Here is a 26,426-nt window from a genome sequence, read left to right as displayed (position 1 = left end):
TAGACCAAAAACCACTAGTGACCACCCCACCCAATCTTACTGGTTGATGTTTCCGCTTCTCATGGTGCTTCTTTAACATTATCTTCAGGTCACTGTCCCCCAGTTCTATTTTATCTGAGAGAAAATGAACCAAACCATATGGACTAGGTCATTCACTAGCATGATGCTCAAATTCAAGTCTTTCTGGTCACTTGTGATACTCAAAGTAACATGTTTCTGAGTGTCCCTTCTGACTCCCCTGTACTGTAAACACACACCATCTTGAAATAGTCATAGGATCAACTCTTCAGCTTTTCCCTACGTTGACGGATAACAATGATCTCAGCTGCTCCTAAAACACCTCAAAAATTCTTAACCATCTTCTTTGATTCCTATCCCAGTTAAAAGTTCTTCTCTAATTTCACATTCTAAGAAACTGCTATGGCTCTGATTACCTCTCCTGTTCTATTATTGAACTACCCCTAAATATTGCTATTTTAAGAATCTGCTTTCTTTAGCCCAAAATACCATCTGATCAGCTCCTAAGGGAAAGCTTCACAACAAAGGAAGGAAGAAAGGCAGGCCTACCTACTTGGAGACAAGTGAAATCAAATAGAAACTTCTAATCTCCCACTTCTAAGGAACACTGCTTCGATTCCCTGGTAGGTAAGAATCCAGCGCCCCCCTCCCAGTAAGGGAGTTCTCAGATCTAAGTCCTGCTTTCCCAAAGTGTCCACAGCATCACTCAGCTCTCACCTGCGGTTCTCATATCCGTGGTTGAAAGCGTGGGCACCACCCTCAGGGGCACCGCAGGGCTAGGAGAACGCGCTGGAGAGCTCGGAAGCCATGAGCTGAGATCTTCAAAAGAAAATTTTTCTTGTAAATCCAACGTGGCTGTGGACTCCAATAGGGGAGATTGGGTAAGTGGCCATTTGGGTTCAACAAGGCTAAGCCAACAACATGGAGGCCAGGGTTCCACCATTCCTTTCTGACCCTTCTCCAGACGAACTGGAGCACACTTAGGTCATTTAAACGGCTCTTCCAGGAAGAGAGACTTCAACAGAGTGATGGGGTCGCATTGCAGCAGGCCAACAGTCACTACTACTCTCCTGTAAGGGGAAAAGCAGTTCTCTCAAGTGGCACAATAGGACCAGAAGGCCTACTGTGGAGAGCCCTGCCATGCAGGGATTCATCTCATCTAAACTCAAATGCCACTTAAGCATCAAGGGTAAAAAAGGTATGCAGTCACACCCCACCTAACGGGAATGTCTCAGAGCCCAAAGACTAAGGAGTTCTGAGTCCCATCATCCACCTCCCCCCAAGAGAGACAACTGGGATAGCTTCCTTCCCGGGAGATAAATGGCTACCACTGGCTCCAACTGAACAACAAGCTGCTGGTATAAATCCAACATCCCAGCTACTCCAAGTGCCCACAGATACTCACCCTCTTCATCAGATGACAAGTCTGTGTCACCACACTCCTCCTTCACTTCCCTCAAGACCTTTAAGTAGCGCTGCTGGGTCCGCCACTCCCGCTCCTCAGGGGTACGGGATGGTGAAGGGCGCTTCTGGCGGAAGGGAAGGGCTGGGCCACTCCGTCGGGCCATCTCCAGTAGGTCCTAGGAAGAGAGCAGATGGGCATACACATCATCACCCAAAGCTTGTTCTGGTGCATTCCTCAAGTCTACAACACATGCCTCAAAGATTACCACACAGGTCTAGCTCCCAGGCCATGAAGCCTGGTACCCTATTCATCCATCAAGGTATCTGGAGGCCTGTGTGCTCTCGCACGCCAGCTGTGCAGCAACCTGCTTTTCCTAAACAACCCACGATGGATCTCAAAGCCATCTGCTGACCTTGCTAAAGACTGAAGCTATGATATTTCATCAGTTTTAAGAGATACCTTTTTTCCATGTTTTCACATCTCTGAAACCAGGCTACATCTTAAAATGAATAAGACAGGACAATACAGCCTAACTGTGTGGTGGCTTTATTGGTCCTGTTTTCTTCTTACTGCTATCACCGGCGTGCGGTACCCGAACCACTTCTTGAAGCGATGAGATGTGTGCATTCAGCGTCCCCGTGCTACACGCAGGGGCCGGCACTACTTACGCTCCGGGAGGCCAGGATCTGCTTGAGCAGCCTGTGGAAGTACTGCTGCTGGCACGTCAGGTAGCGCTTGTACTGGGACTTGAAGCACAGCTGCCGGTACTTGACCACCTCCGGGTTGAAGTGTCCGTCTGAGAAGAACAGAGGCACAACTGTGTGTGAATATGGGTCAACAAATATCTAACACGTGCTTAAAAAGTGCTAGATACCGGAAGACAGGACAGGAGAGGAAAAGATGACTGTTGCGTATGTGGGGCCTACAGTCCATGGGAGGCAGAAAATAAGCAGTTAAACAGATAGATACTCTTTTTAAGTACTCTGGGGAATTAATTTGAAGCAACTACCGAGAGTGAGGAGGGGTATATTCGGGAAAGAGATCTCTAAGGAACAAAACACAAAATGAAGCCTAATTAAAGCAACTATGGCAAAATGTTAACAACTGATAAATATTAATAAGTTACACAGATGTTTGTTATACTATTTGCCAACTTTTCCGTATGTTTAAAAATTTTCAAAACAAAAAATTGGGAGGAAAATCAATGGGAATTTAAAAGCAAATAATAGTAAAAATGGGGGAAAGGCAGAAGGAACAGCCCATGCAAAGGCAGATCTGAAGCGAGCAAGGACTCTGCACATCCCAAAGCTGGAGAAAATGTCTGTATGACTAACTCAGAGTGGTCTGCAGCCGAGGTAGCGGGCGATGCCCTGGGAAGGCAGGCAGAGATCCAACCACACAGAAACCCATAGGGCACAGGTGGAGCTGTATTTTATCCTAAGTGCAATGGGAATAATTTGAAGGGTTTAAAGCAGAAGGACATGGTGGGGAGCAAGAGAGAAGAAAGAAAACACCTGCAGGAGGTCTAGGTAAGAGAGGATGGCAGCTTCCCTCCACACTCAGAATAAAAGCCCAGGTCTGAAAGATAGCCTGGAAGGCCCTTCATGTGTCCTGGGCTCCCTCTGGCCTCATCTTCCATCTCTTTGCTCCCTCTATCTCAGCCCGACTGGCCTCCACACTGTTTCCTGAATAGGCTACATACCCTATTTTCTCAAGACCTTTGTACTTAAAGTTCCCTCTACATGCAAGGCTTCCTACTAACACCCTGTGTTTTCACAGCTTGGTCATCCTACCCTCATTAAGTCCCTGTCTTGATACCATCCCATCAGAGAAACCTTCGCCATCTACTATGTCTAAAAGAGCTCCTTCCCATTATTCTAGTCCCATTACCCTCCTCATTCTTAAAAGTACTTAATGCCCATAAGTATTTTCTTGTTTATTATCATGTTCTTCCCTATGAGAATGTAAGATCATTACCATATTTCCAGAACCTCAAAGAATGTCTGGCACCTATTAGCTGACTAGTAAGTAAAATAGTGGTTACATGAACAGAAGTAGAGACTTGAGATACATTCCTGAGGGAGAAGGATTAAACCAGCTGATAGTTCAGTCCTGGAGCTGGATGGGGGGCCACACAGAGGTCAAATAAGCATGGTACCCTGATTAGTGGACATGAAAAACTGATATCATCATCTGAGATAAAAAGGTCGAGGAGAGGTCTATTTTGGACATAATGGATTTGAGCTGATAGACCATGATGAAAACTGAGAGGGAAAGATTGAAAAACTAATCTCAGAACGTAAAAATGAGAAGTTAAAGTACACAGTGTTTCTCTTTTTTGCCCCAACCACCCTAATACCATCCAATGTAACTAATAATAGCAAATGTTTACTTAGAACAGCCCCTGACTGGGGTGCCTGGGTGGCTCAGTGGGTTAAAGCCTCTGCCTTTGGCTCAGGTCATGATCCTGGGTTCCTGGGATCGAGCCCCCAAGTCGGGCTCTCTGCTCAGCAGGGAGCCTGCTTCCCTTCCTCTCTGCCTGCCTCTCTGCCTACTTGTGATCTCTGTCAAATAAATAATAAATAAAATCTTAAAAAAAAAAAAAAAAAAAAGAACAGCCCCCGACAACTGCCATTATATAAGGACCCTGCGTCTATTAACTCATTTAATCTTCATAACCACCCCATAAAAGGCACTACTAAATCCTCATTTTACAGATGAAGAAACTGAGGGATAGAGAATTTAAATAACTTGTCCAAGGTCACACACCTAATAAAAGGGGAAAGCAGGTGTGAACCCAGATAATCCAGCTCCACAGTCCAAGGTCTTACCCACCATGCTATGCTGCCTGCTTCAGGGAAACAGGATGTGACCTTCAAGAAATGAGCCAAGAGTTGAATGCTACTGAAGCTGTTTGATATATAAAAACTGAGTATCTTTTCTGCCTCAGTACTTCTTTGAAGTTATGTTCCTTCAGTCTTTAGTTTCCCCCACTTTTTGAAAGCCATTAAATGCCATACCTCTGTTAAAAAAATATTTTATATGTATTAAGGAAAATATTGGGGCACCTGGGTGGCTCAGTGGTTGGGCATCTGCCTTTGGCTCAGGTCATGATCCCAGGTTCTGGGATCGAGCCCCATATCGGGCTCCCTGCTCAGCAGGAGGCCTGCTTTTCTCTCTTCCACTCCCCTTGCTTGTGTTCCCTCTCTCGCTGTCTCTCTCCCTATCATATAAATAAATAAAATCTTTTTAAAGAAATGGAAAGAAATTAATAATAATTATAATAGATCAAAATGTCTCATTAAAATTAACTGCCTTTATGATTCTTAACGCAGCTACTAGAAAATTTTAACTTGAACACACATAGTTCATGTTTTTTTTTTTTTTTTAAGATTTATTTATTTGAGAGAAGGAGAGCAAGGCAGGGGGAAGAGCAGAGGGAAAGGGAGTGACGCAGCCTTCCCACTGAGCAGGGAGTCAATGCCAGGCTCGATCTCACAACCCTGAGCTAAAATCAAGAGTCACTTAACCAGCTGAGCCACTAGGTGCCCCGGTTCATGTAACATTTCTATTGGCTGGCGGTGGGCTAGTTAACAGTGAGGAAAGGAGAGCGAAGTACCAGATGAAGTTGGGATAAGTGGGCAGGGGCCAGGTCACATAGAGCCCTGCAGACACTGAATTTTATTTCAAGTGAAGGCAACTGCTAAATATTCTGAGAAGGGAGGTTTTAAGGAGCTTGCTGTAGCAGCTGTGTGGAGGTGGCTGCTAAAGCTGCCCGGCAGTCGGCAGTGGAGAGACAGTGAATGAAAGCAGTCAAGTACAGAGGTAAGAATGGTAGCTCGGGGCACCTGGGTGGCTCAGTGGGTTAAAGCCTCTGCCTTCAGCTCAGGTCATGGTCCCAGGGTCCTGGGATCGAGCCCCGCATCGGGCTCTCTGCTCAGCAGGAAGCCTGCTTCCTCCTCTCTCTCTGCCTGCCTCTCTGCCTGCTTGTGATCTCTATCTGTCAAATAAATAAATAAAATCTTTTAAAAAAAAAGAATGGTAGCTCAACAGCAGTAACACAGACGGGACCAGTGAGTAGAACAGGGTTAGGAGAGAAAGTGGGGTATGGGGGGATAGGGTGTCAGAAACCAGGAGGAGGGGCACCGGGGTGGCTCAGTGGGTTAAAGCCTCTGCCTTTGGTTTGGGTCATGATCCCAGGGTCATGGGATCGAGCCCCATGTGGGGCTCTCTGCTCAGCGGGGAGCCTGCTTCCCTTCCTCTCTCTCTCTCTCTGCCTCTCTGCCTACTTGTGATCCCTGTCAAATAAATAAAATCTTAAAAAAAAAAAAAAAATCTTTAAAAAAAAAAAGAAACCAGGAGGAGATCCAGGCCAGGGAAGAGTCACTGATGCAAAAGGGAGGAAAGTCTCAAGATGAAGAAAGTGTCCACGACAGCAGATGCTGGGCTCTAAAGGGGCACCCGGCTGACTCAGTTGGTAGAGCAGGAGACTCTTCATCTCGGGGTCATGAGTTCAAGCCCCATTTTGGGTGTAGAGCTTGCTAAAATAGTAATAATAAAATGAAAAAAAAAAAAAAAGACTGTGATGCTGTGCACAGAGCAAGTAGAGAACTAAGCATCTGCTGGTGGTGTCCGGGTGGCTCAGTCAGTTAAGCGTCTACCTCTGGATTTCAGCTCTAATCATGATCTCAAGGTCGTGGGAGTGAGCCCTGCGACAAGCTCCACACGCAGTAGGAAATCTGCTTGAGATTCTCCCTCTCCCTCTTTCCTGCCCCACGACGTGTGCTCTTACACTCCCACTCTCTCAAATAAATACATCTTTTAAAAAAATAAAAAATAAAATAAAAAGCATCTGCTGGTTTGGAAATTACATGCTCACTAAAGAGACATGGAGCAGGGAAAATGCTCACTGGTGAGATGTGATATAACTAGGTAATGGCTCATCTATGTTACATTTTTTTTTAATTTTTTTTTTAAGATTTTATTTATTTATTTGACAGACAGAGATCACAAGTAGGCAGAGAGGCAGGCAGAGAGAGAGAGAGGGAAGCAGGCTCCCTGCTGAGCAGAGAGCCCGATGCGGGACTTGATCCCAGGACCCTGAGATCATGACCTGAGCCGAAGGCAGCAGCTCAACCCACTGAGCCACCCAGGCGCCCATCATCTATGTTACATTTTACATGTACATACAGAATTTAAACACAGAAAAATTCTGTACTTGCAGTATCTCTGAATCTGATCATTTGTGGTTATGTAAGAAAATGTTCTTATTCTTCAGAGATTAATGCTGAAAAATGTAGGGTTGCAATATCTGCAATACTCTCAAATGGTTCAGCAAAAAAACGACAGTAATAATCTACAATAATGATGAGAGCCAATGTGGCAAGATGTTAATAGTTGGTGGATCTGGTGAAGAGTAGAGCTGACCCTTGAACATCATGAGTTTAAAACCGTGTGGGTCAAATTCTATGTGGATTTTTTTATAGTACTTACTGTAAATACATTTTCCTTAGGATTTTCTTATTAGCATTTTCTTTTCTCTAACTTAAATATGTGTTGTAAAATACAGTATGGATCACATATAAATACAATATGTAAATTACATGTTAATTGACTGTTGTAAGACTTCCAGTCAATACCAGGCTATGAGGTAAGCTTTGGGGGAGTCAAAAGTTATACATGGACCTGTGACTGAGTGGGAAGCAGGCGCCCCTCAGCCCCGCAGTGTTCAAGGGTCAACTGTATATGGGTGTCGTTATAAAGTCTTGTGACCTTTCTGTAGCTTTGAAATCTAAAAGTAAAAAAGTTGAAGGAAAAAAAAGGTCACTGGTGGCATTAGTGAGAGCACTGTCTGTGAGGTAACAACGGAAGAGCCACAAGGGAACAGGGGCAGAATGACTGAAATGAACAGCTATGGATGTCTTTCAACCAGCTTGGAGATAAAAAGGCAAGTGATAGAGGACAAATGAGGGAACAGATGGTGAAGGACTTTTTTTTAGTGTGAGACTCCTGAACACATCTGTAGGCTGAAGAAGAGCCAGTGGAACGAACAGAGAAATAGAGTGAATACACAGTACAGAAGGGATGGTTAACTATGGGAAAAGAGGTCCCAGAGGAGGTAAAAGATGAAAGGATGAAGAGCAGAGGTTAATCTCAAACAGAAGACAAAACTCCTTTCTCCTCAGAGACAAGAATGTCAGAAACTCTCTGTGTGCAAGAGCACACAGGCCTCCAGATACCCTGACGGATGAATAGGGCACCAGGCTTCATGGCCCCGGGGTCTGGACCTGTGTGGTAATCTTCGAGGCACGTGGTTGTGGCTCTGAGTGGATCTTAGGCTCGGATGTGGAAATGGCTGGGTGTTCATATAATAAGTATTCATTCCTGAGGGAGCAGTTTGCCAGTCAGATTTAAGATGTTTTGCCATGTGGGAATCAGCAGAGGCTCTTTTTATTTGGACGTGTTCTCCTACGTGCATCTCTGATCTGAAGGGGGCAATTCAGCTTGTTAAACAATGAAGAGAAGAAAATGTAGGTCCCAGAGGAGGTAAAAAATGAAAGGATTAAGAGTAGAGGTTAATCTCAAACAGAAGACAAAACTCCCTCCTCAGAGACAAGTAAAGAATGTCAGAATGGAAACGAAAACAGGGAGCGGGGGTATACGTTGGAAGTAGGAAGTGGGGGGTTTATAACAGAAGATGCTTTATGAAGCAGGAAGCAAGAGTTTGCTAAGCATGTGGAAATTAAGGAGAAGGTGAACACTTAAAACAGAATCAGGAAAGCTAAGCAAGGTGAAAAACTACAAGTAAGCACAGTCATGCACCTGTCTGCAGCAACATTAGGACAAAATATGACTGTGCTCAGAATGAAACGCACAGGAATTCCTGTCTTGACATTCCTTGTTTGCATCCTCACCACACCAGCACACTGCTGTGGGGGGAAACATGCCAGCACAGCAGCCCAGGCATACGTTTCACAAGGTCCCTGTCACAACCCCACCAAAAGCAGGCAGGCTCTATCGGAAGAGATGGTTTACTCCTACCTGAGGCCCCTGCTACAGAGAAATACACCTTTGCCAGCTACGCAGCTGGTAAACCAGTAGCTCACTGAAGAAAGGAAAGCTAGTTTGAAACAAGCAGAGATAATAAAAGTTCTGCAATGATAAGCCTGTCCTGTCCAGGCTTTTATAGTGATTGTGTCCAATTTTCCAAAACTTAGGGAGATGCGCTGTACTTTTAGGGCCTCCTGCCAAAGTTAAGTCACCCCAGAAAGGGGAGAAGAGGCCTCTTCTGCTGCTCTCCCTGGGAGAGAGAGAAAACCGTGGCTTAATAGTGGCCCCAAACCATTCTGCAATCCCCAATGTAATAACTGACTCAGGGCAAGGATCATTAATGGGCGTTAAACCACTGAGTAAAACAAAGGCTTTTGGGAAAAAAGTATCATCCTACATTTTCCCTCTGAATTATGAAGGAAAAAAGGTACTGTTACAATCAGTATGTCTGGCAGACACCACTTAACCAAGTAATCAAATGCATCATTACCAACATCAGAAAAACTGACCTCATATGCCTCCTGAGATGATGGTGGGAAAGAAGTAACACTTCCCACCTAGTATTCTTGGTAAAATGTTTAAGCCAAATCCAATGATAAGGAAACAAGACAATTCCCCAGAAAGCAGACATTTTAGAATTCAAGTGTCCTGGACTCTTCAAAAATATCAGTGTGTTTTGTACGGAACCACAAAAGGCCCCAAATAGCCAAGGCAATCTTGAGAAAGAAAGACAAAGCTGGAGAGATCATGCTCCTTTATTTCAAACTATACTACAAAGCTACAATAATCAGAACATGATGGTACTGGCACAAAGAGACACACAAATCAAGGGAATAGAATAGAGTCCAGAAATAAACCTACGGTTATATAATCAATTAATTTACAGCAAAGGAGACAGAATATACAATAGGGGAAAGAGTTTCTTCAATAAATGGTGCTGGCAAGGCTGGACAGCTACATGCAAAAGAATAAAACTAGACTGCTTTCTTATACCACACAATAAATTCAAAATGGATTAAAAACTTAAATGTAAGGGGCACCTGCGAAGCTCAGTTGGTTAAGCGTCTGCCTCTGGCTCAGATCATGATCTTGGAGTCCTAAGCTAGAGCCCCGCCTTTGGCTCCCCACTCAGCAGGGAGTGTCTTTCCCTCTCCCTCTGCCTCTCCCCACTGCTTGTGCTCTCTCAAATAAGTAAAATCCTAAAAAAACAAAACAAAACAAAACAAAACAAAAAACGAAAAAAAAACCTTAAATGTAAGGCTGAAAATCCTAAGCTTCTAGAAAAAAACACAGGCAGTAAACTCTTGGGAACCAGTCTTAGAGAATTGTTTTGGATCTCTCTCCGCAAGCAAGGGCAACAAAAGCAAAAAACAAAAACAAAATAGAAACCAACAAACAAAACCAAACGGAATTACATCAAATTAGAAAACAAAGGAAAGCAAGGAAAACCATCAACAAAACAAAAAGGCAACCTACTGAATGGGAGAACATATCTGCAAATGACATATCCAGTAAGGAATTAATATTTAAATTATATAAAGAACTCCAATATAACATCAAAAAAACAAACAATCCAATTAAAAATGAGCAGAGGATGTGAACAAACGTTCCTCCAAAGAAGACATCCAGATGGCCAACAGGCACATGAAAAGATGCTCAACATCACTCATCACCAGGGAACTGCAAATCAAAACCACAAGATATCACCTTATACCTGTGAGAATGGTTATTATCAAAAAGACAAGAAATGACAAGTGACAAGGATGTGGAGAAAATGGAACCCTTGGGCACTGCTGGTGGGAATGAGCAGCCACTATGGAAAACAGTATAAAGTTCCTTAAAAAATTAAAAACAGAACTACCATTCGGCAATTCCACTTCTGGGTATTTATCTGAAGAAACTGAAAACACTAATTCAAAAAGTGTATATGCATCCCTATGTTCACCGTGGTATTATTCGCACGAGTCAAACCATGGAAGCGATGTAACACATTCATCCATAGATGAATGGATGAAGATGACCATATGGATAAAGAGTTCACAGATAGATACAATAGACTACTATTCAGCCTAAAAAAAGAATGAAATCTTGTCACATGAACAACATGGATGGACCCAGAGGGTATTGTGCTTACTGAACTAAGTCAGAGAAAAACAAGTATCATACTTTTATTTGTATATAAAATCTGAAAAACAAATGAATAACCAAAAAAACAAACAGACTCAGCAGATACAGAGAACAATGTGATGACTGCCTTGTGTTTGGGGGGTGGGGGGTTGGTATAAGCAAAATAGGAGAAGGGGATTAAAAGCTACAAACATCCAGTTATAAATAAGACAAAAGGATACAATGTACAGCATACAGAAAATAGTTAATAATATGTAACAACTTGTATGAGACAGGTGGTAGCTAGATGTATCATGGGGATCACTTCAGAATATACAGAGAACTGGGGCGCTTGGGTGGCTCAGTGGGTTGAAGCCTCTGCCTTTGGCTCAGGTCATGGTCCCGGGGTCCTGGGATCAAGCCCCACATCAGGCTCTCCACTCAGCGGGGAGCCTGCTTCCCTTCCTCTCTCTCTTACTGCCTCTCTGCCTACTTGTGATCTGTCTGTCAAATAAATAAATAAAATCTTAAAAAATATATATATACAGCGAATCAAAAGGTACACCTGAAAAAAATATAATATTGCATATCAGTCACACTTAAAAAAAAGAAATCATTGTTTTTTGAAAGACAAAAAAAGCCAGAGGGCCTTAGGTTCAGGAAGCCAAGAGACATGAAATCCAAACACAATGCATAAACTTGAATAGATCTGAACTTAAAAGGAAAACAATAAAAAAGGCCACCATAAAGGAGATTTAGGAAACCACTGACAACTTCTGAATATGAGATATTCTATGGTATTTGTGCAGTATAAATTTTCTTGGGTGTGAGAACAGGACTGTGATTACATGGCAGCACATGCTTGTTAAGAGATACATGCATGCTGAAGTGCCTGACAGTAAAGTATCACATTTTCTGCAGAAAAAGTGTATGCATGTGTGACACACAAATACACATACACACATCTATATGCAGGAAAAAGCAAATGATACACTGTTTAGAAATTTTTTTAAAGACTACTCAAAAAAGGTGCCTATAAGACACCAGTAATGTTTTATTTCTTGATCCAGGTGGTGGTTACACAGTCAAGTTCATTTTACAACAAATCATTTATGATTGATATATTTCCTGTATAAATTAAAAATTTTTATTAAAAAAAGAATTGCCTACGCAAAGTGTTGCACACAATTGGGCTCTGAGTCAGTATCAGTACATGAAAATAAATACAATAAATGAAGAAAGTAGTACTCACATAAGTGAACGTGTTCCTTCTCTTTCACTCCTCTCAAAAAAAAAGAATGCCGGGGCGCCTGCGTGGCTCAGTGGGTTAAAGCCTCTGCCTTTGGCTCAGGTCATGATCTCGGGGTCCTGGGATCGAGCCCTGCATCTAGCTCTCTGCTCGGCAAGGAGCTTGCTTCCCTTCCTCTCTCTGCCTGCCTTTCTGCCTACTTGTAATCTCTGTCAAATAAATAAATAAAATCTTAAAAAAAAAAAAAAAAAAGAATGCCAACCTACATACCTCGGAAAAGCTTCTGGGCAATGTGCAGAGGGTTCCCAAAGCGGAAGTTCTCCCCACTGAATAGGGCTAGGATGAGCTGATTTTGCTGCTCAAAACTGTCTTCAGGAAAGCGAGGCAGAAACTGCTGGAGGTGTTCACGTTGAGAGTCACTCAGTACTTCTTGCCATGTTGAGAGGCTGACTACATCAAAGAATATCTCAGGCTAGGACAATGAGGAAAAGCAGACAAGTAAACAAGAGAGAAACAAAAACTTTTAAGTTTTTCCATGAGTGGTAAAATATACATAACATAAAATTTACCATTTTATCCATTTTTAAGTGTACAGTGATATTAGATACATTTACACTGTTGTGCAACCATCACTATACCCAAGTTTTTAAGTTTGTTTAAACCAAAATGTTACTGGGATGCCTGGGTGGCTCAGTTAGTTAAGCACCTGCCTTGGGCTCAGTGGGATCGAGTCCTGCATTGGGTTCCCTGCTCAGTGGGAAGCCTACTTCTCCTTCTGCCTGCCGCTCCCCCTGCTTGTGTGTACGCACTCTCTAACAATAAATAAAATCTTAACAACAACAAAAAAAGTCATCGATCTTTATTCAATTCTCAAATATTAGAGATTAACAACAACATTTAAACCATTATCTTATACCCAACAGTAAATAATAACCCAAAGGAAAGACGATCTCAGTTTCTACCTGAATTCAGCTTAAGATGAGGGGCAGGAAAAAGTTAACATGGGAGGAGAGGAAGAGCAGTTGAGTCACCTACAAAGAGTGACAAGCAACAGGACGGAGTTCAATCTCAGCTCAGTTATATACTGTATACCTTCTATGCGCTGAGTACTAAGCTAGGCGGCTTGTTTCGGGTGGGTGGGGGGAGACAAGCAATTACAATGTAACTTAAGAAAAGCTGATGTGGGGACGCCTGGGTGGCTCAGTTGGTTAAGCAGCTGCCTTCGGCTCAGGTCATGATCCCAGCGTCCTGGGATCGAGTCCCGCATCGGGCTCCTTGCTCTGCAGGAAGCCTGCTTCCCCCTCTGCCTCTGCCTGCCATTCTGTCTGCCTGTGCTCGCTCGCTCTCCCTCTCTCTCTCTGATAAATAAATTAAAAAAAAAATCTTTAAAAAAAAAAAAAAGAAAAGCTGATGTGCACAGAAGCATACAGGAGAAGCCCGTGTCCCAGACCCAAGGTGTCAGAGAATACCTACCAGAAAAAGTGACATTTAAGATAGTTAAAGGATAAAAAAAGAAGAAAAAGAAAAAAAAGTGCTGAAGCAGGAGAGTTAAAAATCCAACAGAGCAGGGGCGCCCAGCTGGCTCAGTCGGTAGAGCATGTTGATCATGAGTTCAAGCTTCACGCTGGGCATAGAGATTAAAGATAAATAAACAAAAATTTAAAAATCCAGAGCAAAACCATAAAAACAGAAGAATAGTTAATATAAAAGAAAGGACCTCAATCACCTGTGGGGGCCTGAATGGCATTGGCAAATGTTCTACTTCTCGTAGCTACATGGTTGTTTTATCAGTGTTTTATTTATATGGATTTTATATACTCTTCTTCTATATGATACAGTCCACTTTTTTAAATAATGAAGAGAGTTGAGGCAATGCGTAGCTAGCTCAAGGACGCAGAGGGAGGGAGCAGCAGACAGAAGAGGAGCAAGGGACCTAAAAACATGTTAAGTACTTGTGACTTTATCCTAAGGACAATAGAGAGTCACCAAAGGGCTGAAGCAGGAGACAACCCAGAATTCTAACCACCTACTAGGCATCTCTTGCATGCATGTACCGAGAGCACCTTGGGGTCCAAACTGTCCCCCCGCAAGTCTATTTTTGCACACCACTTTATTCCTGTGTCTCAGTTCTGCCCATGTAGGTATGTAATAAAGTGTCTGCTGACTAAATGAGTAACAGAAAGAGATTTATCTGAAAGAGTGTGCAAAGAAAACATGGATGGGAAGGATATATATGTCACTTCAGTAGTTGTTACTTCAGGTGGCAGAGAGAATAAATGGTGGCATTATTTTATCTATAATGTTTGACATCTTAGGAAAGAAAAAATCTGAACCGTAGAGGACTAAATGCAATTATCTCCTACAACTGAATGATGTACAAATGAATGCTTGAGATGACACCCTACACCTGTCTGTATATGTGATAATGGCAAAAGAAAGGAGATAAATAAATACACTTTTTGGCATACACAATGCCTTACACATAAGCACTTAGTAAGTGGGAGCCACCTTAATGATGATGACGATTACATAGCCTGCCTGTGAAAGGGGCCAAAAGCACACGGATATCCCATCCCAGGACATGTACTACTAACTGACTAGAGGTTACCCGCTTGATGGACAGATACAGTATGCTTGGATTTTGTTTCACGATCCGCAATGTGGGTAACAAATTCAATGTAAACACATCCATAATTCTGTCCTTAAAATATCTAATTTCTTGTTAACTGCTCAGAATTATCTGGTTAAAAATAGGGCTTCGGTATACAGCTTATACTTTCTTCTCTGAACACATTATTAAAGACTTTACACTAAAAAAGTGAGAGATATCACTCTGGCTGCATGGTAGAAAATGAAACCAAAGGGTACACAAAAGACTGAAAACCTTCAGTGTGTGGAAAAGGTTTAGAATAGTGGTTACGGGCAAGGTGACAGAAAGAAGATGGTGGTGTTGCTACTACTTACGTCCTCCAAAAGGTCCTCGGGCAGACTAACCCTGGTGCCCCCCAGGAGGCAGTCTTCCATAATACGAGTGCCATGGCCATCTCCACATGGACCCAGTTCCAAGGGATCCGTCAGCATATGGTCCAAGGAATCCATTGTTTATGTTCCAAAGAAAATCTACACAAATATATGCAGTCATACCTCCAGATAGAAAGGTAGGAATCCCAGGGGTCTGGTTGATACTAACACTCCTTCAAAAAATATTCTGGCCCAGAAAATAGTCAAACTCAAGTCCAGTTTTAATATTTTATCCTCCTACCTTAACTACAGCTACACACCTCTTCTCTCTTCTACCACTGCATTCTCATCTCAATCTTCAAACCTTTTCTAGCAGGTCTCCTGCTGCTCAGAATGCTTTTACAGTAACTCCCAAATCTGCAGAATTTCTTATTACCTTCATTTTACACTTGAGCAAAGTGAGACTTAGAGATTAAACAGATAACTGATAAACAGATCAGAGTTCATAACTTAAAACTTTTCAGGCCAATAATCTCTCTACCATAAGATAATTTCTTGGAGTGCCTAGGTGGCTCGGTCGGTTATGCATCTTCCTTTGGCTCAAGGCATGATCCCCGGGTCCTGAGATCTAGGCCCGGCATCAGGCTCTCTGCTCACTTCTCCTTCTCCCTCTATCCCTCCCCTTGCTCATGCTCGCTCTCTCTCCCTCTCTCAAATAAATAGATAAAAATCTTCAAAAGATAATAATTAAAAATTTATTTAACAATTATTGCTTTGTTTTTTTAGTAATTCTTTGTTATGCCTTTATGAAGAAAAAAATCAACCATATAGACTAGGAAAGCTCAGACACTAACAATAAATTATTTAATGAGGGCCTCTTAAGTGCCTGGCCTTTCGTGAATCTCATTTAATTCCTAAAACTGTGCAACACAGGGTCATCGGATCTATTCTACAGATACTAAAACTGAGGATCAAAGTAGATAAATAATTTGCCCAATCTCAGCAGTAATGAACGAATGAAACTCAGGTCTGCCTGACTACAAACACACATTCTTAACACTACACCTCCTATATAAAATGTCAATTGCAATTCTGAAAGGGGAGCATGTTAATATGACTTCAGTCCACATAAACTCTGGGGTCTCGGGACGCCTGGGTGGCTGTCTAAGCGTCTGCCTTTGGCTCAGGTCATGATCCCAGGCTCCTGGGATGAGTCCCTCAGCAGGCTCCTTGCTCAGGAGGGAGCCTGCTTCTCCCTCGGCCTGCCCTCACTCGCTCTCTGTCTCAGAGACAAATAAATAAAATCTTAAAAAAAACAAAAACAAAACAACTTGGGAGTCTCCAAGCATTTGACCACACCACCAGTAAACTTAGTAGCTAATCTGTCAACTAAGGGTCCATCTGGTATTTGTAACCATGTAAATATAATGCTATTTTTTTCCTTCCTGTAATAAATGAACACTGCTGGTCTTCTTTGTAAATGTACAAATCAACACATCATCAGAAGGGTGTCTGGGGGGCACAGTCGGTTAAGGGTCCAACTCTTCTTGGTTTTGCTCAGGCTGTAATCTCAGGGTCATGAGATCGAGCTCTGTATCGGGCTCCATGCTCAGCGGGGAATCCACTTGAGATTCTCCCTCTCCCACTGCTCCTCCCACTTACGCTCTCTCAAATAAATAAGTCCTTAAAAAAGAAAAAAAATCTTCAGAAAGCATCTCATTAGGCTAATGGCCTGAATCAGCTGTAAAGCTGAGGCCATAGGACTGAACTAAACTAACAGGACCACAAGGAGTATGATCTCAATCACTCTACAAACATTTGCTAAATCAATTCTATCTCCTATTCCTACCAAATGGACTAAGAAGCACAATAAAATGGAAAGAAAAACAAAACAAAACAAAACAAAACAAAACAGACTTAACAGTCAAAATGCCAAACTTCTAGCCTACTCTCAGTGACTTTAGGCAAAATTCTCACCTTGCCAGGTGTCAATTTCCTTATCTGTAAGACAAAGGGGAGTTGTACCAGGTCCTCTGTACAGTTATTTCCAATCTTGGAATCCTACAATAAATAATCTCCAGATGGATGACAGTTTATACGACTTAATGCAGTCACAGAAACACAGTAATGTAACGACTTCTGATCCCAAAACTCTTAAATGATAAAAAGTAGAGCTGTAATACCACTACTAAAATAAGCATCTTCCCACAAATTATCTCAAGTCATCTTTTAGAGATTTCAGATGTATGTACAGATACTGCAGGAAGATTAGTGTTGGACAAACCAGACGGTCTCCAAACAATTGTGCTCCATCACCTTTCAGTACATGGGGAATGACAACATCCTGAACGTTGCTGGTGCCTAAGTAACTGAAGCAGGTGAGAAAGCACATGGCGCACGAGTTTAACAAAACTTTAAAATAGAAAAATTGGCAGAAGCAACCTGATGCTTAGAGCAAGACACTCTTCATAGAATTGACATAGGGCAGTAACTGCAAAGCCAGTGTTCTGACTCTTAGGAGGATCACCCCTGTTTCACAACTTGATCACAAGTTTCTTCAACTATGATGGATGTGTAGCTAAATTTAATCTATTCGAGTGGCAACCTTTGCCCTGCTAATATTCTGAACAGGATCTCAAAACACAAAAAGCAGGGAGCTGCCAGAGGACTGAAACCCCGGAAGCCAAGGATTTCTGAGTCTTGCGGCGTCGAACCTCTGTACCGGACCGGGAGGGTGTCTCCCGATGGCCCTTACTCTGCACCTGGGCTAGCCTTGCCTCTTGGACCCTCCCCAACGCAAAAGCTAAACCCTGGGCTGCTTCCGGAGCAAACGCCCGCTCCAAATCCGCCGCCCCTGCAACTAAACCCCTCCCCAGCCAACCCCGCCCTGCCCAAGGCCCGGGTACCGCCCCTCTAAGCTGCACCTCTGCGCCCACGGCCCCTCCCCCACACCGTGCCTAACCCTAACCCCCACCCACCCGGCAGCCTGGCTCCCAGCCCGCCCGCTCCCCTGCCCCAGGCCCACAGGAGCAGCGACCCTCGGAGACCCAGCCGCTCCCTCCCTCCGCTCCGCCACTACGCTTTTAACCCTTTCGCCGTCCTGGGCCCGCCCTCACCTGAGTCGCGGGTCTCCCAACCCGCAGCGCTTCTCGGCCCGCGGGCTCCCGGACGCGCTCGCTCCCGCAAGGCGTCTCGGTGCGTGCACGCTCCGGGCTCGGCGGCGGAAGGGGCGGGGGTGCGCGGGGCGGGACCTGGAGGGTGCCGGGGGCGGGGCCTCGCGGGGCGGGGCCTGGGGCGGTGCGAGCCCGCGCTACTGGGTTTGGGTTGCAATTTTCTTTTCTTTTTTTTTTTTTTTTTAAGATTTTATTTATTTATTTGACAGAGAGAGATCACAAGCAGGCAGAGAGGCAGGCAGAGAGAGAGGAGGAAGCAGGCTCCCCGCTGAGCAGAGAGCCCGACGCGGGGCTCGATCCCAGGACACTGAGATCATGACCTGAGCCGAAGGCAGCGGCTTAACCCACTGAGCCACCCAGGCGCCCCTGGGTTGCAATTTTCACGCGGCCCAAGGTCTCACCTGCCGTGGAAGCTTTTTCAGAAAGAACAGTGTCGGTAGTCTTTACCTGGTCGCGAACTGAGGCCCATGAATGGTGAATGCAATTTTATTCGCCAGCGTTTGCAGAGAGTATACTCTGTACCAGGCACGATGCTAAGCACTTTCTAGCCCCTATCTTTGTACTACAGCTGTCTGCTTTTCTGCACTATTCCCATTTTACAGCTAAGGAAACTGCAGTTTCTTGAGTTTCAGGGAGGAAGGAAAACACAGGAGCCTGTGCCCTTGCGTATCCCGGTATCTTCCTCCTGTCCCTGGGCCCCTGACCTTCGGAAAGAAAGTATAAACACGTTGAAGAAATACATTTAAAATTAAACTCGATAACATTCCTCTGTTAAGAATCTAGGCCCCGGGCACCCTGGGTGTCTCAGTCGGTTAAGCATCTGTCTTCCGCTCAGGTCGCGTCTCTGAGTCCTGGGATTAAGTCCGGCATGGGACTCCCTGCTCCTCGTAGTCTGATGCTCCCTCTGACCCTCCCTCCTCTCGTGCTCTCTCTCAATCTCTCTCTTAAATAAATAAATAAAATCTTTGAGGAAAAAAAAAAAAAGAATCTAGGTCTCTTTCTTATTCACTGGGTCTTATTTAGAACAGCTTCAGACTACTTAATCCACAGCTTCTCCCACCAGGTCCTGCAGAGACCGTCCTCCGGTCCCTCGATTGGATGGAAATGTGTTGGGGAAGCTGATAGGTCAAACTAAGGTTCCTCTCTTGTTGGAAAACAGTGCCCACCAGCCCTTAGTTCCTGCCTATTAGACCATTGGGAGGTTCTTCAATTAGAAAACACCAACTAGAAGGACAGGGGAACACCATTCCATAGTTGTCATCCCTGAGTTCCCTTACATTGTGTCTCTGACCAGACCAGCGTCAACCGAAGAGTCAAAACATTATAAATTGTAATGAACAAAATTAGTTAAGAGATAACTCTGGATTTCGGGTCAGGTCAGATCTCAGGGCTCTGAGATAGAGCCGCACTATGCCTCCTGGCTCAAACTGGAGCCAGCTGCCCCTTCCCCCTCCCAGTTCACTCAGGCACGTTCTCTATCTCTCTAATATTAATAAAAATCTTTTTTTTAATTAACAATCCCAGTAGTTCTTGTAGCTTCACACATACAAACAAGGAAGATGTTTATTTAAAAAAAATATTTATTTTTACACCTGCTGTAGCACAAGACTATTAACACTATAACTCACTGAATGTACATTAAATGTTCACATTTAAATAACAGGACAGGGTCAATATTTTTCAACCTGTGGGTCAACTTTAGCATCTCATGAAGTGCTTTTTAGCCCTAGATATCTTGAGAGTTTTTTGAAAGGATAATTCCAAATCAGAAAACAATTCAAGAAGATCAAAGCAATAGGTTTTTACAGAATAATAGGAATTTTACATGATGAAATGTCTGTTTATGTGAGCACAAATCAAACAATAAAAATGTAAAATCTGTATGTAACCTACTCCAAAATTTTCACACTACACTGATTGAAGTTTAGAGTGCCAATATGTCCTAAGAGAGGCCACAATATAAACATTGGCTACATACTTTTTTTTTTTTCCCGTATTGGTCTTCAGATGGCTTATAATCCACCACCTCTTCAAATCCAAGTCCCTTTGAAAAAAATCTATTAACTTGGAATGGACGTGCAGAAACCTGATTTTAGAGAAGTGTTGTTTGGCTTGATGGCCGCCTGCATCTCTGGTTGATAATATACAAATTGGTTTTAGATCCTTTGTTTATTCCACATAAGTACAAAAAGAGAAAAAGAAAAAACTTAGATGAGAAAGAAGCAGAGTCCTTCCAAACTATTTTCTTCTGTGTATTTTACAACTTGAAATAACTGGCATAAAATGAACATTCCGTTCAGTGATAGTTTTCTCTTGTAATCAATAAGTTATTCCTGAGGGAAGGGGAAGTACCTTGCTCGTTCAAATTAAAAAGGACCCAATAGGGCCAGATTTAAGGTATAAAAATTAAACTGGACCTCTAGCAAAGTCTAATACTCTTCGCCTACAAGTCTTTCTAGACTGGACACTGGGATATTTACAGTTATTATACTGCAGGACTCTAGAACCCAGAGTCTCTGTTTTGTGACTCAGGGTCAATATTTTCTATGGAAAACATCAACATTACGTCTTTGTTACCAAAGATAGAGTCCATCCTTAGTTTCTACACATTTACCAAGTAACTTTCTCAAGCTCCCTTAGTGCCCAGATTTTCAGGGATAACTAAATAAATGAGGTCTCAAAAATAAAGTGCAAAATCTACATATTAGTAAAGTTATTTCAACAGAATCGTTTCTTTTTCCAAAAGGTGTCTTTACCATAAAGAAGCTACTATACTTTCTTAGTTTATAGAACCAGTTCTTACCCAGAAATGTAAATAAAACAGAATAGCTAACTTCATTTGAAATTGAAATTAGATCTTTCTGTTCGGGAGTGATAAGTTCCATCACAGGTTAATTCCTCTAAAAATGTGTTAGTATGTCACAAAAAATTGTTAAAATACATACTGATTTCTGCAATGTTTTATGTGTACAATTGGAATGCACAGTAAAAAGGAGGGAAGTATTTTCCCCCATTGAATTCATAGCCAACAAGACAGCAAACAAGAACACATTTAAGAAAAGCTATCGCTGAGGCAGATTTTTTTCCTCCCAAGTGACAGTATAAAAAGCATAAAGATTGGATTTCTTTCATATCCCTTATAATTACCTTGACATATAAATGGTCCCCACATTCTTATTTTTCCCCTATGTGTGAAGTTGGTCATCTTTCCAAAAGGTCCAGGTGAGCTACAATATGTCTAAGTTCAAAGTTTAAAAAAAAAAAAAAAAAAGGAGGGCCACCTTTCCAACCAAACTTAAAGAATGTTCATTTTAAGACAACATGAGAAGTACTAAAATACACTAAAAGATGTGAGAGTCGGATGTACACCTGATAAGAACAAGGAATTAATCCTGTACCAATGAATGGTAAATGGATCCTGCAAGACAGGACAAGGTTTCAGTGCTTTTCACTTTATTGATATGTAATTATCTTAGTAATTTTTCCTGGTACCGAGATCTCAAACACCTCCTTCTTAATACACCACAACCAGAGAATGGGAGGCAAAGCTTTAATGTGGGAGTTTAAATTCCGCTGACATCAAACAAACCTTTTCTCCTACAGGGAGTCTACCGTGGTGGAGTAATAAGGTAAGACCTACCAGAACAGGAGGTTCTTGCCTCAGTGGCTGAAGGCCAGCGCCTGTGCAAAGCACTACCAATAGTAGCCCAACAACAGTTTTCCCAAAGAGGCAAGTTGTTGTTGTGGTTGTTTTAAATCAGCAATAAGAAAAATCTAGACGACGGTTTTTCCTTCAGAACATCACTGTCAAACCTCTGTTTCATCATCTTTATTTTCATATTCAATAGGCTTCCCTTGTTAAATTACTGAAAATGCAAACTCAGAAGATGAAGCAGTTCTGACCAAATAAAATGCCCCTCTCCTTCAGCGCCATGGCTTGGAATGAAGAAGTCCAGTAGCCATGGACTTGGCACATCCTTTCTCCACCTTTGGTACAAATGTGATACACCACTTAATGTTTCCGCAAAGGAAAAGTAAGGCCTATCAATGTGTTAAAAAACCAACTCAATAGTAAGGCGAAGTTTCTCCACCTTGAAATCCACTTTCCCCTGAAAGATCTCCATTCCATGGCAGGAGCAACTAGGGTTTAAAGAGTCAATTTGGTAAAGATGACCTTGATAAAAGGAGCCCCAGTGTGTGGTTTCCAAATTCTTGAGCGAATGATAAATCTTAAAAAAAGAGTTCCAAGTGTTTGAAGTTTTCAGACTTATGGATGAGAAAAGACATGATGTGACTGCTGGATTCAAGCTCAAGGGTAGACGTTAAGGTTTAGTGATATGCACTTCACTGCTCCCATTCCCATTGGTGGTGGTTGTAATGATATACTGTGTGGACTGCTGCTGGCTGGTGGTCTGGGGGTCCAAATCACTGTGTGTAGCTGGCTGAACCTGGACTCCGGCGGAGAGAGCAGAAGCTTGCTTTTCCTCCAATTCTGGTTGACTTTCTGATAATACATAATGACCCTAGAATAAAAAAAGATCTTTAGAAATCTGAAGTCTTGAAGGAGTGGGGGAGGTTCTGGGTGGAGAGAAAAAGAAGGAATATGAAAGGAAATGTTACAAGGTAACACCAAAATAGGCGCCTATGTGAGTACTTTGGAGGGGATGAATCAGGGTTAATAGACTGTGAAGGTATTTTAAGGGACCGCCTTAGGTGTTCTACCAAATGATACAGTGAAGAGCTCCAGGTACAGAAATTTGCATCACAATCATGACCTATGTGGCAAAGGAAACGTGGGCTATTGTACCACTCTTAAGAATTTAGATATTCATAAAGATTGCTGTCTATTATGATTTAAGAGTAATACAAAGGAGATCACAGAAGAGATATTTAAAGTTTCCTTAAAGAGGCAGAATGGCAGGGCACCTGCATGACTCAGTTGGTTAACTAATTGCCTTTAGCTCGAGTCCTGATCCTGGAACCCCAGGTTCAAGTCCCCCATTGGGCTCCCTGCTCAGCAGGGAGTCTGCCTCTCCCTCTGACCCTCTCCCCTCTCATGCTCTCTCTCACTCAAATAAATAAATAAAATCTTAAAAAAAAAAAAAAAAAAAAAGAGGCAGAATGGCTCCCAAGACAGGGAGTCAAGATCAGTGGTTCCTAGACTTCAGACTTGCTCAGACCAGCAAATTAAAAGTAATAATAAGTATTCCAAAATTTTATTTTGCCAAGAAAAGTCATTTTTAAGATGCTACTATCAAATCAGAGAAATTTTAACACTCAAAAGTATAAGAAGAGGGGCTCTTGGGTGGCTCAGTGGATTAAAGCCTCTGCCTACAGCTCAGGTCATGATCCCAGGGTCCTGGGATCGAGACCCACATCGGGCTCTCTGCTCGGCGGGGAGCCTGCTTCCCCCTCTCTCCCTGCTTGCATCTCTGCCTACTTGTGATCTCTGTCTGTCAAATAAATAAATTAAATTAAAAAAAAAAAAAAAGTATAAGAAGAACACGGTCTTAGAACGAAGTCCCTTACCCTGAATCAATTTAGTTTTATGAAAACATGCATTGTCATTATTTTTCCTCTGATCATGAACACTTCACAGACGTGGAGCTATTTCCTTAAGTTAACATTTTTAAAGCAAGAACGTGTCCCTTGGCAGGGTGATCAGTCTGCTATATAGGCAAAGAAAAAAGAAGTCATGGAGGAAAACCCAGGCAGTGGCCTTTTCAAGCACTGTCCAGAAAAAAACGTCAGAGACAAATACCCATTTGATTTATCTAGGCCCACGAGCTCAGAGTCCACACTCACCAATCTCTGATTATGATTTAGTTTCCCATGTGGGTCTTTCTCAAGCAGGAGAAGGCCAGGTTCTCAGCCTGGGGTCCATGGACTACTAGATGGTCCACATGTAGGCTTGAGCGATTCTATGAACCCCGGAAAATGTACATTAAATGTGCGTGTATGTGCGTGTGTGTGTATTATGGCAGGAGGAGGAGAACATTCTTGGCTATAATCAGGTTTTCAAATGAGTTCCTGGCCCAAAAAAGGTAAAGAGTCAATGGGTCCCACAGGGAGTAAAAATTTCACTGATTATGCCTATGAGACTCTTCCATTTCACATTAGTCATTGTTTTCATGGACAATAGTGTTCCTCTGGATTTATACATCTCTCCTAAGTCTAGTTAATGTGAGTTTGTGTGCTAAGAAATGGGTAAGCTCTCAGTATGCTTTGGGGGGAAAAAAAAATCAGGTTTTTTTGTTTTGTTTTTTTAATTTATTTATTTGTCAGAAAGACAGAGCACAAGCACAACAGGGGCAGCAATAGGCAGAGGGAGAAACAGGCTCCCTGCTGAGCAAGGAGCCCGATGCGGGACTTGATCCCAGGAGCATGGGATCATGACCGGAGGCAAAGCCACCCCAGGTGACTCAAAAAATCAGGTTTTGGGGCCACCAGACTACCCTGCTGCTGTTTGAGACATCTTGGGAAAGAGTCTTCCCCTGGGAACATCCCAATATCCCTAGCCACTTATGAGTATATTTCTTAATTTAAATTTACATACTGTTTTCTAATTACTTAGAGGCAGGCCAGCACAAACCAGTGAAGATAAAAACACAGGTAGCAGATACAATCAACACTGACCTGCCTAATCTAAATAGAACAAGATAATTCGTGCCAATGTTTTTCCCCCAAGGAGAGCGGTGTGTGTGGGGGAGGACTATGCTGACTATTTAAAATAGCTTAAAAGAGCTCCCTAACAGATTCATTCTACTATTCTCTACCAACCCAGCTAAGGAACAACAGTCATAAATACTTCCCACAAAGCACGTAAAAAAGGTGATCAACTACGACTCTGTACACATATGGATCTAGCAGGTTCATTATAGTCATTAATTGCATAGGTATTTATTGACCATTTGCTATACACCAGCCTCCTGTGCAAGGCACTGAGAATAAAGAGGTAAAGACCAAGACCCAGCTTTCAAGGAATTCACTGTCTGCTGGGAAAAGACAGACCGGAAACCAGTGATTAATATACACTATAATAAGGGTTATAACATAGCTCCACAAGGAGTTATGGGAGTACAGAGGAGGTACTTCTAACTCAGGTAAGGAGAGCTGAGGAGTAGGAAATGGGGGTTCGTGGAGACTGGTGTAGTATAACGGACAGGAAAGTCCTCCGGAGCAGGTCACTTACCGGCGTAACCGCCTTTACTTGGCCAGTGGTGACCGGAGTGGCCACACCACTGTCTGTAATCACGAACTGACCTGGGGGAAGTGTCATCATTTGAATCTCTGACGCTGAAAAACAGGAAATATCCATACTTCAGTGGTTTCAGATTTTAATACAAGTTGTAGAAACAAATACCTAGCAAGGGACCACATCCCTCTTTGAGACATTTTCCATAGATTTGCTTGCCATTAGTCTTATGATATGACTTACCCATACTCTGATAAGAATGATCATAGAAAGTTAGCCCAGAGTTAGCAAATATCACAATCAATGCATGTCCCCTGAACGTGACTTCTGAATATCCATAAGACAAATATTTAATAATTTTTTTTAAACCTTGGAATAAGTTACAAAGGTTTACCTGTTAGCTCAATATTTTTATCCTTCAATTTGGGATTTGAATCACTGACAGTGTACCCACTATTGCCTACTAATCACAATGTAATCTAACTTGAATTTTTATTTCACCACCAGTGTTATTAAAGCAAATTAAAAACAAAGCTCACCCTACCATCCAGCTGCTCTTTATATAATATTTTATATATATAATATATATGGTCTTTATATAATATTTCCTTCTAAAAGGAACCAGATCTTCTGGCTTCTGTCTGATTCCAAAGCTGGTGTAGGAAACATTACAGGATGAGCCTACGTCACAAGATGAGCTGGGATCATACCAGCATACAAGCTGCTGTAAGAGACAAGGGGTCATGTAGAAGAGACACAGGGGCCAATGTGAAGATGCTCCCGTTGGCCAACGACAGGATAATCTGAGCATCAGTAAGGGTAACGACTGCAACGGCCTGAAATATATTTACTATGATGACATTCATGAGACTACAATGATAGTAGGACACACACACACATACCCCTCATTGGTCACCTTGGATAATACTAGGAAAGAACTCATTATTTTGAAAACTGGGAAATAAAAGAGATGAACTGGTTATTTAAAGCATTTATCCTGCCCTTCTGTGCAAAATGTACCTCAGAGTAACATATTAGTCAAGGTAAAGATTTTTTCTTTTTTTTTTTTTTAAGATTTTATTTATTTATTTGACAGAGAGAGATCACAAGTAGACGGAGAGGCAGGCAGATAGAGAGAGAGAGAGAGAGAGAAGCAGGCTCCCTGCCGAGCAGAGAGCCCGATGTGGGACTCGATCCCAGGACCCCGAGATCATGACCTGAGCCGAAGGCAGCGGCTTAACCCACTGAGCCACCCAGGCGCCCCCCCCC

At 42.6% G+C, this 26,426-nt stretch overlaps 2 protein-coding genes across 8 annotated transcripts in view; both read right to left on the bottom strand.

Moving 5' to 3' along the window:
- LOC111153711 (nuclear factor related to kappaB binding protein) overlaps positions 1 to 17,965 on the bottom strand; it is a 43,254-nt gene extending 25,289 nt beyond the window's left edge. The window contains exons 1-8 of one of the 3 annotated variants that reach the window (XM_022512884.1): positions 17,906 to 17,965; positions 16,767 to 16,850; positions 14,793 to 14,948; positions 12,099 to 12,300; positions 2,092 to 2,219; positions 1,424 to 1,598; positions 736 to 873; positions 41 to 114 (exon numbers count right to left, since the gene is read on the bottom strand). In XM_022512884.1, coding sequence (XP_022368592.1) covers positions 41 to 114; positions 736 to 873; positions 1,424 to 1,598; positions 2,092 to 2,219; positions 12,099 to 12,300; positions 14,793 to 14,927 — 852 coding nt within the window. In that variant the 5' untranslated portion in view covers positions 14,928 to 14,948; positions 16,767 to 16,850; positions 17,906 to 17,965. Of the gene's footprint in view, positions 1 to 40; positions 115 to 735; positions 874 to 1,423; positions 1,599 to 2,091; positions 2,220 to 12,098; positions 12,301 to 14,792; positions 14,961 to 16,766; positions 16,851 to 17,905 lie in introns of those variants that run through there. The other 2 variants (XM_022512885.1, XM_022512886.1) reach the window with 2 other exon arrangements.
- A 3,747-nt stretch (positions 17,966 to 21,712) lies between these two features.
- The window catches only part of LOC111153754 (PR/SET domain 10), a 62,506-nt gene continuing 57,792 nt past the window's right edge, over positions 21,713 to 26,426 (bottom strand). For all 5 annotated transcript variants that reach the window (XM_022512970.1, XM_022512969.1, XM_022512971.1 and 2 more), the window contains 2 exons: positions 25,155 to 25,258; positions 21,713 to 22,485 (listed from right to left, as the gene is read on the bottom strand). In XM_022512970.1, the coding sequence (XP_022368678.1) occupies positions 22,285 to 22,485; positions 25,155 to 25,258 (305 nt within the window). In that variant the 3' untranslated portion in view covers positions 21,713 to 22,284. The remainder of the gene's footprint in view (positions 22,486 to 25,154; positions 25,259 to 26,426) is intronic.

This window comes from Enhydra lutris, unplaced genomic scaffold (assembly GCF_002288905.1).
Source record: "Enhydra lutris kenyoni isolate GAN:26980312 unplaced genomic scaffold, ASM228890v2 scaffoldscaffold34, whole genome shotgun sequence".
NCBI classification, from domain to species: domain Eukaryota; kingdom Metazoa; phylum Chordata; class Mammalia; order Carnivora; family Mustelidae; genus Enhydra; species Enhydra lutris.
Note: the sequence above shows the minus strand (reverse complement) of the source record. Positions and strands in the feature narration are given on the sequence as shown.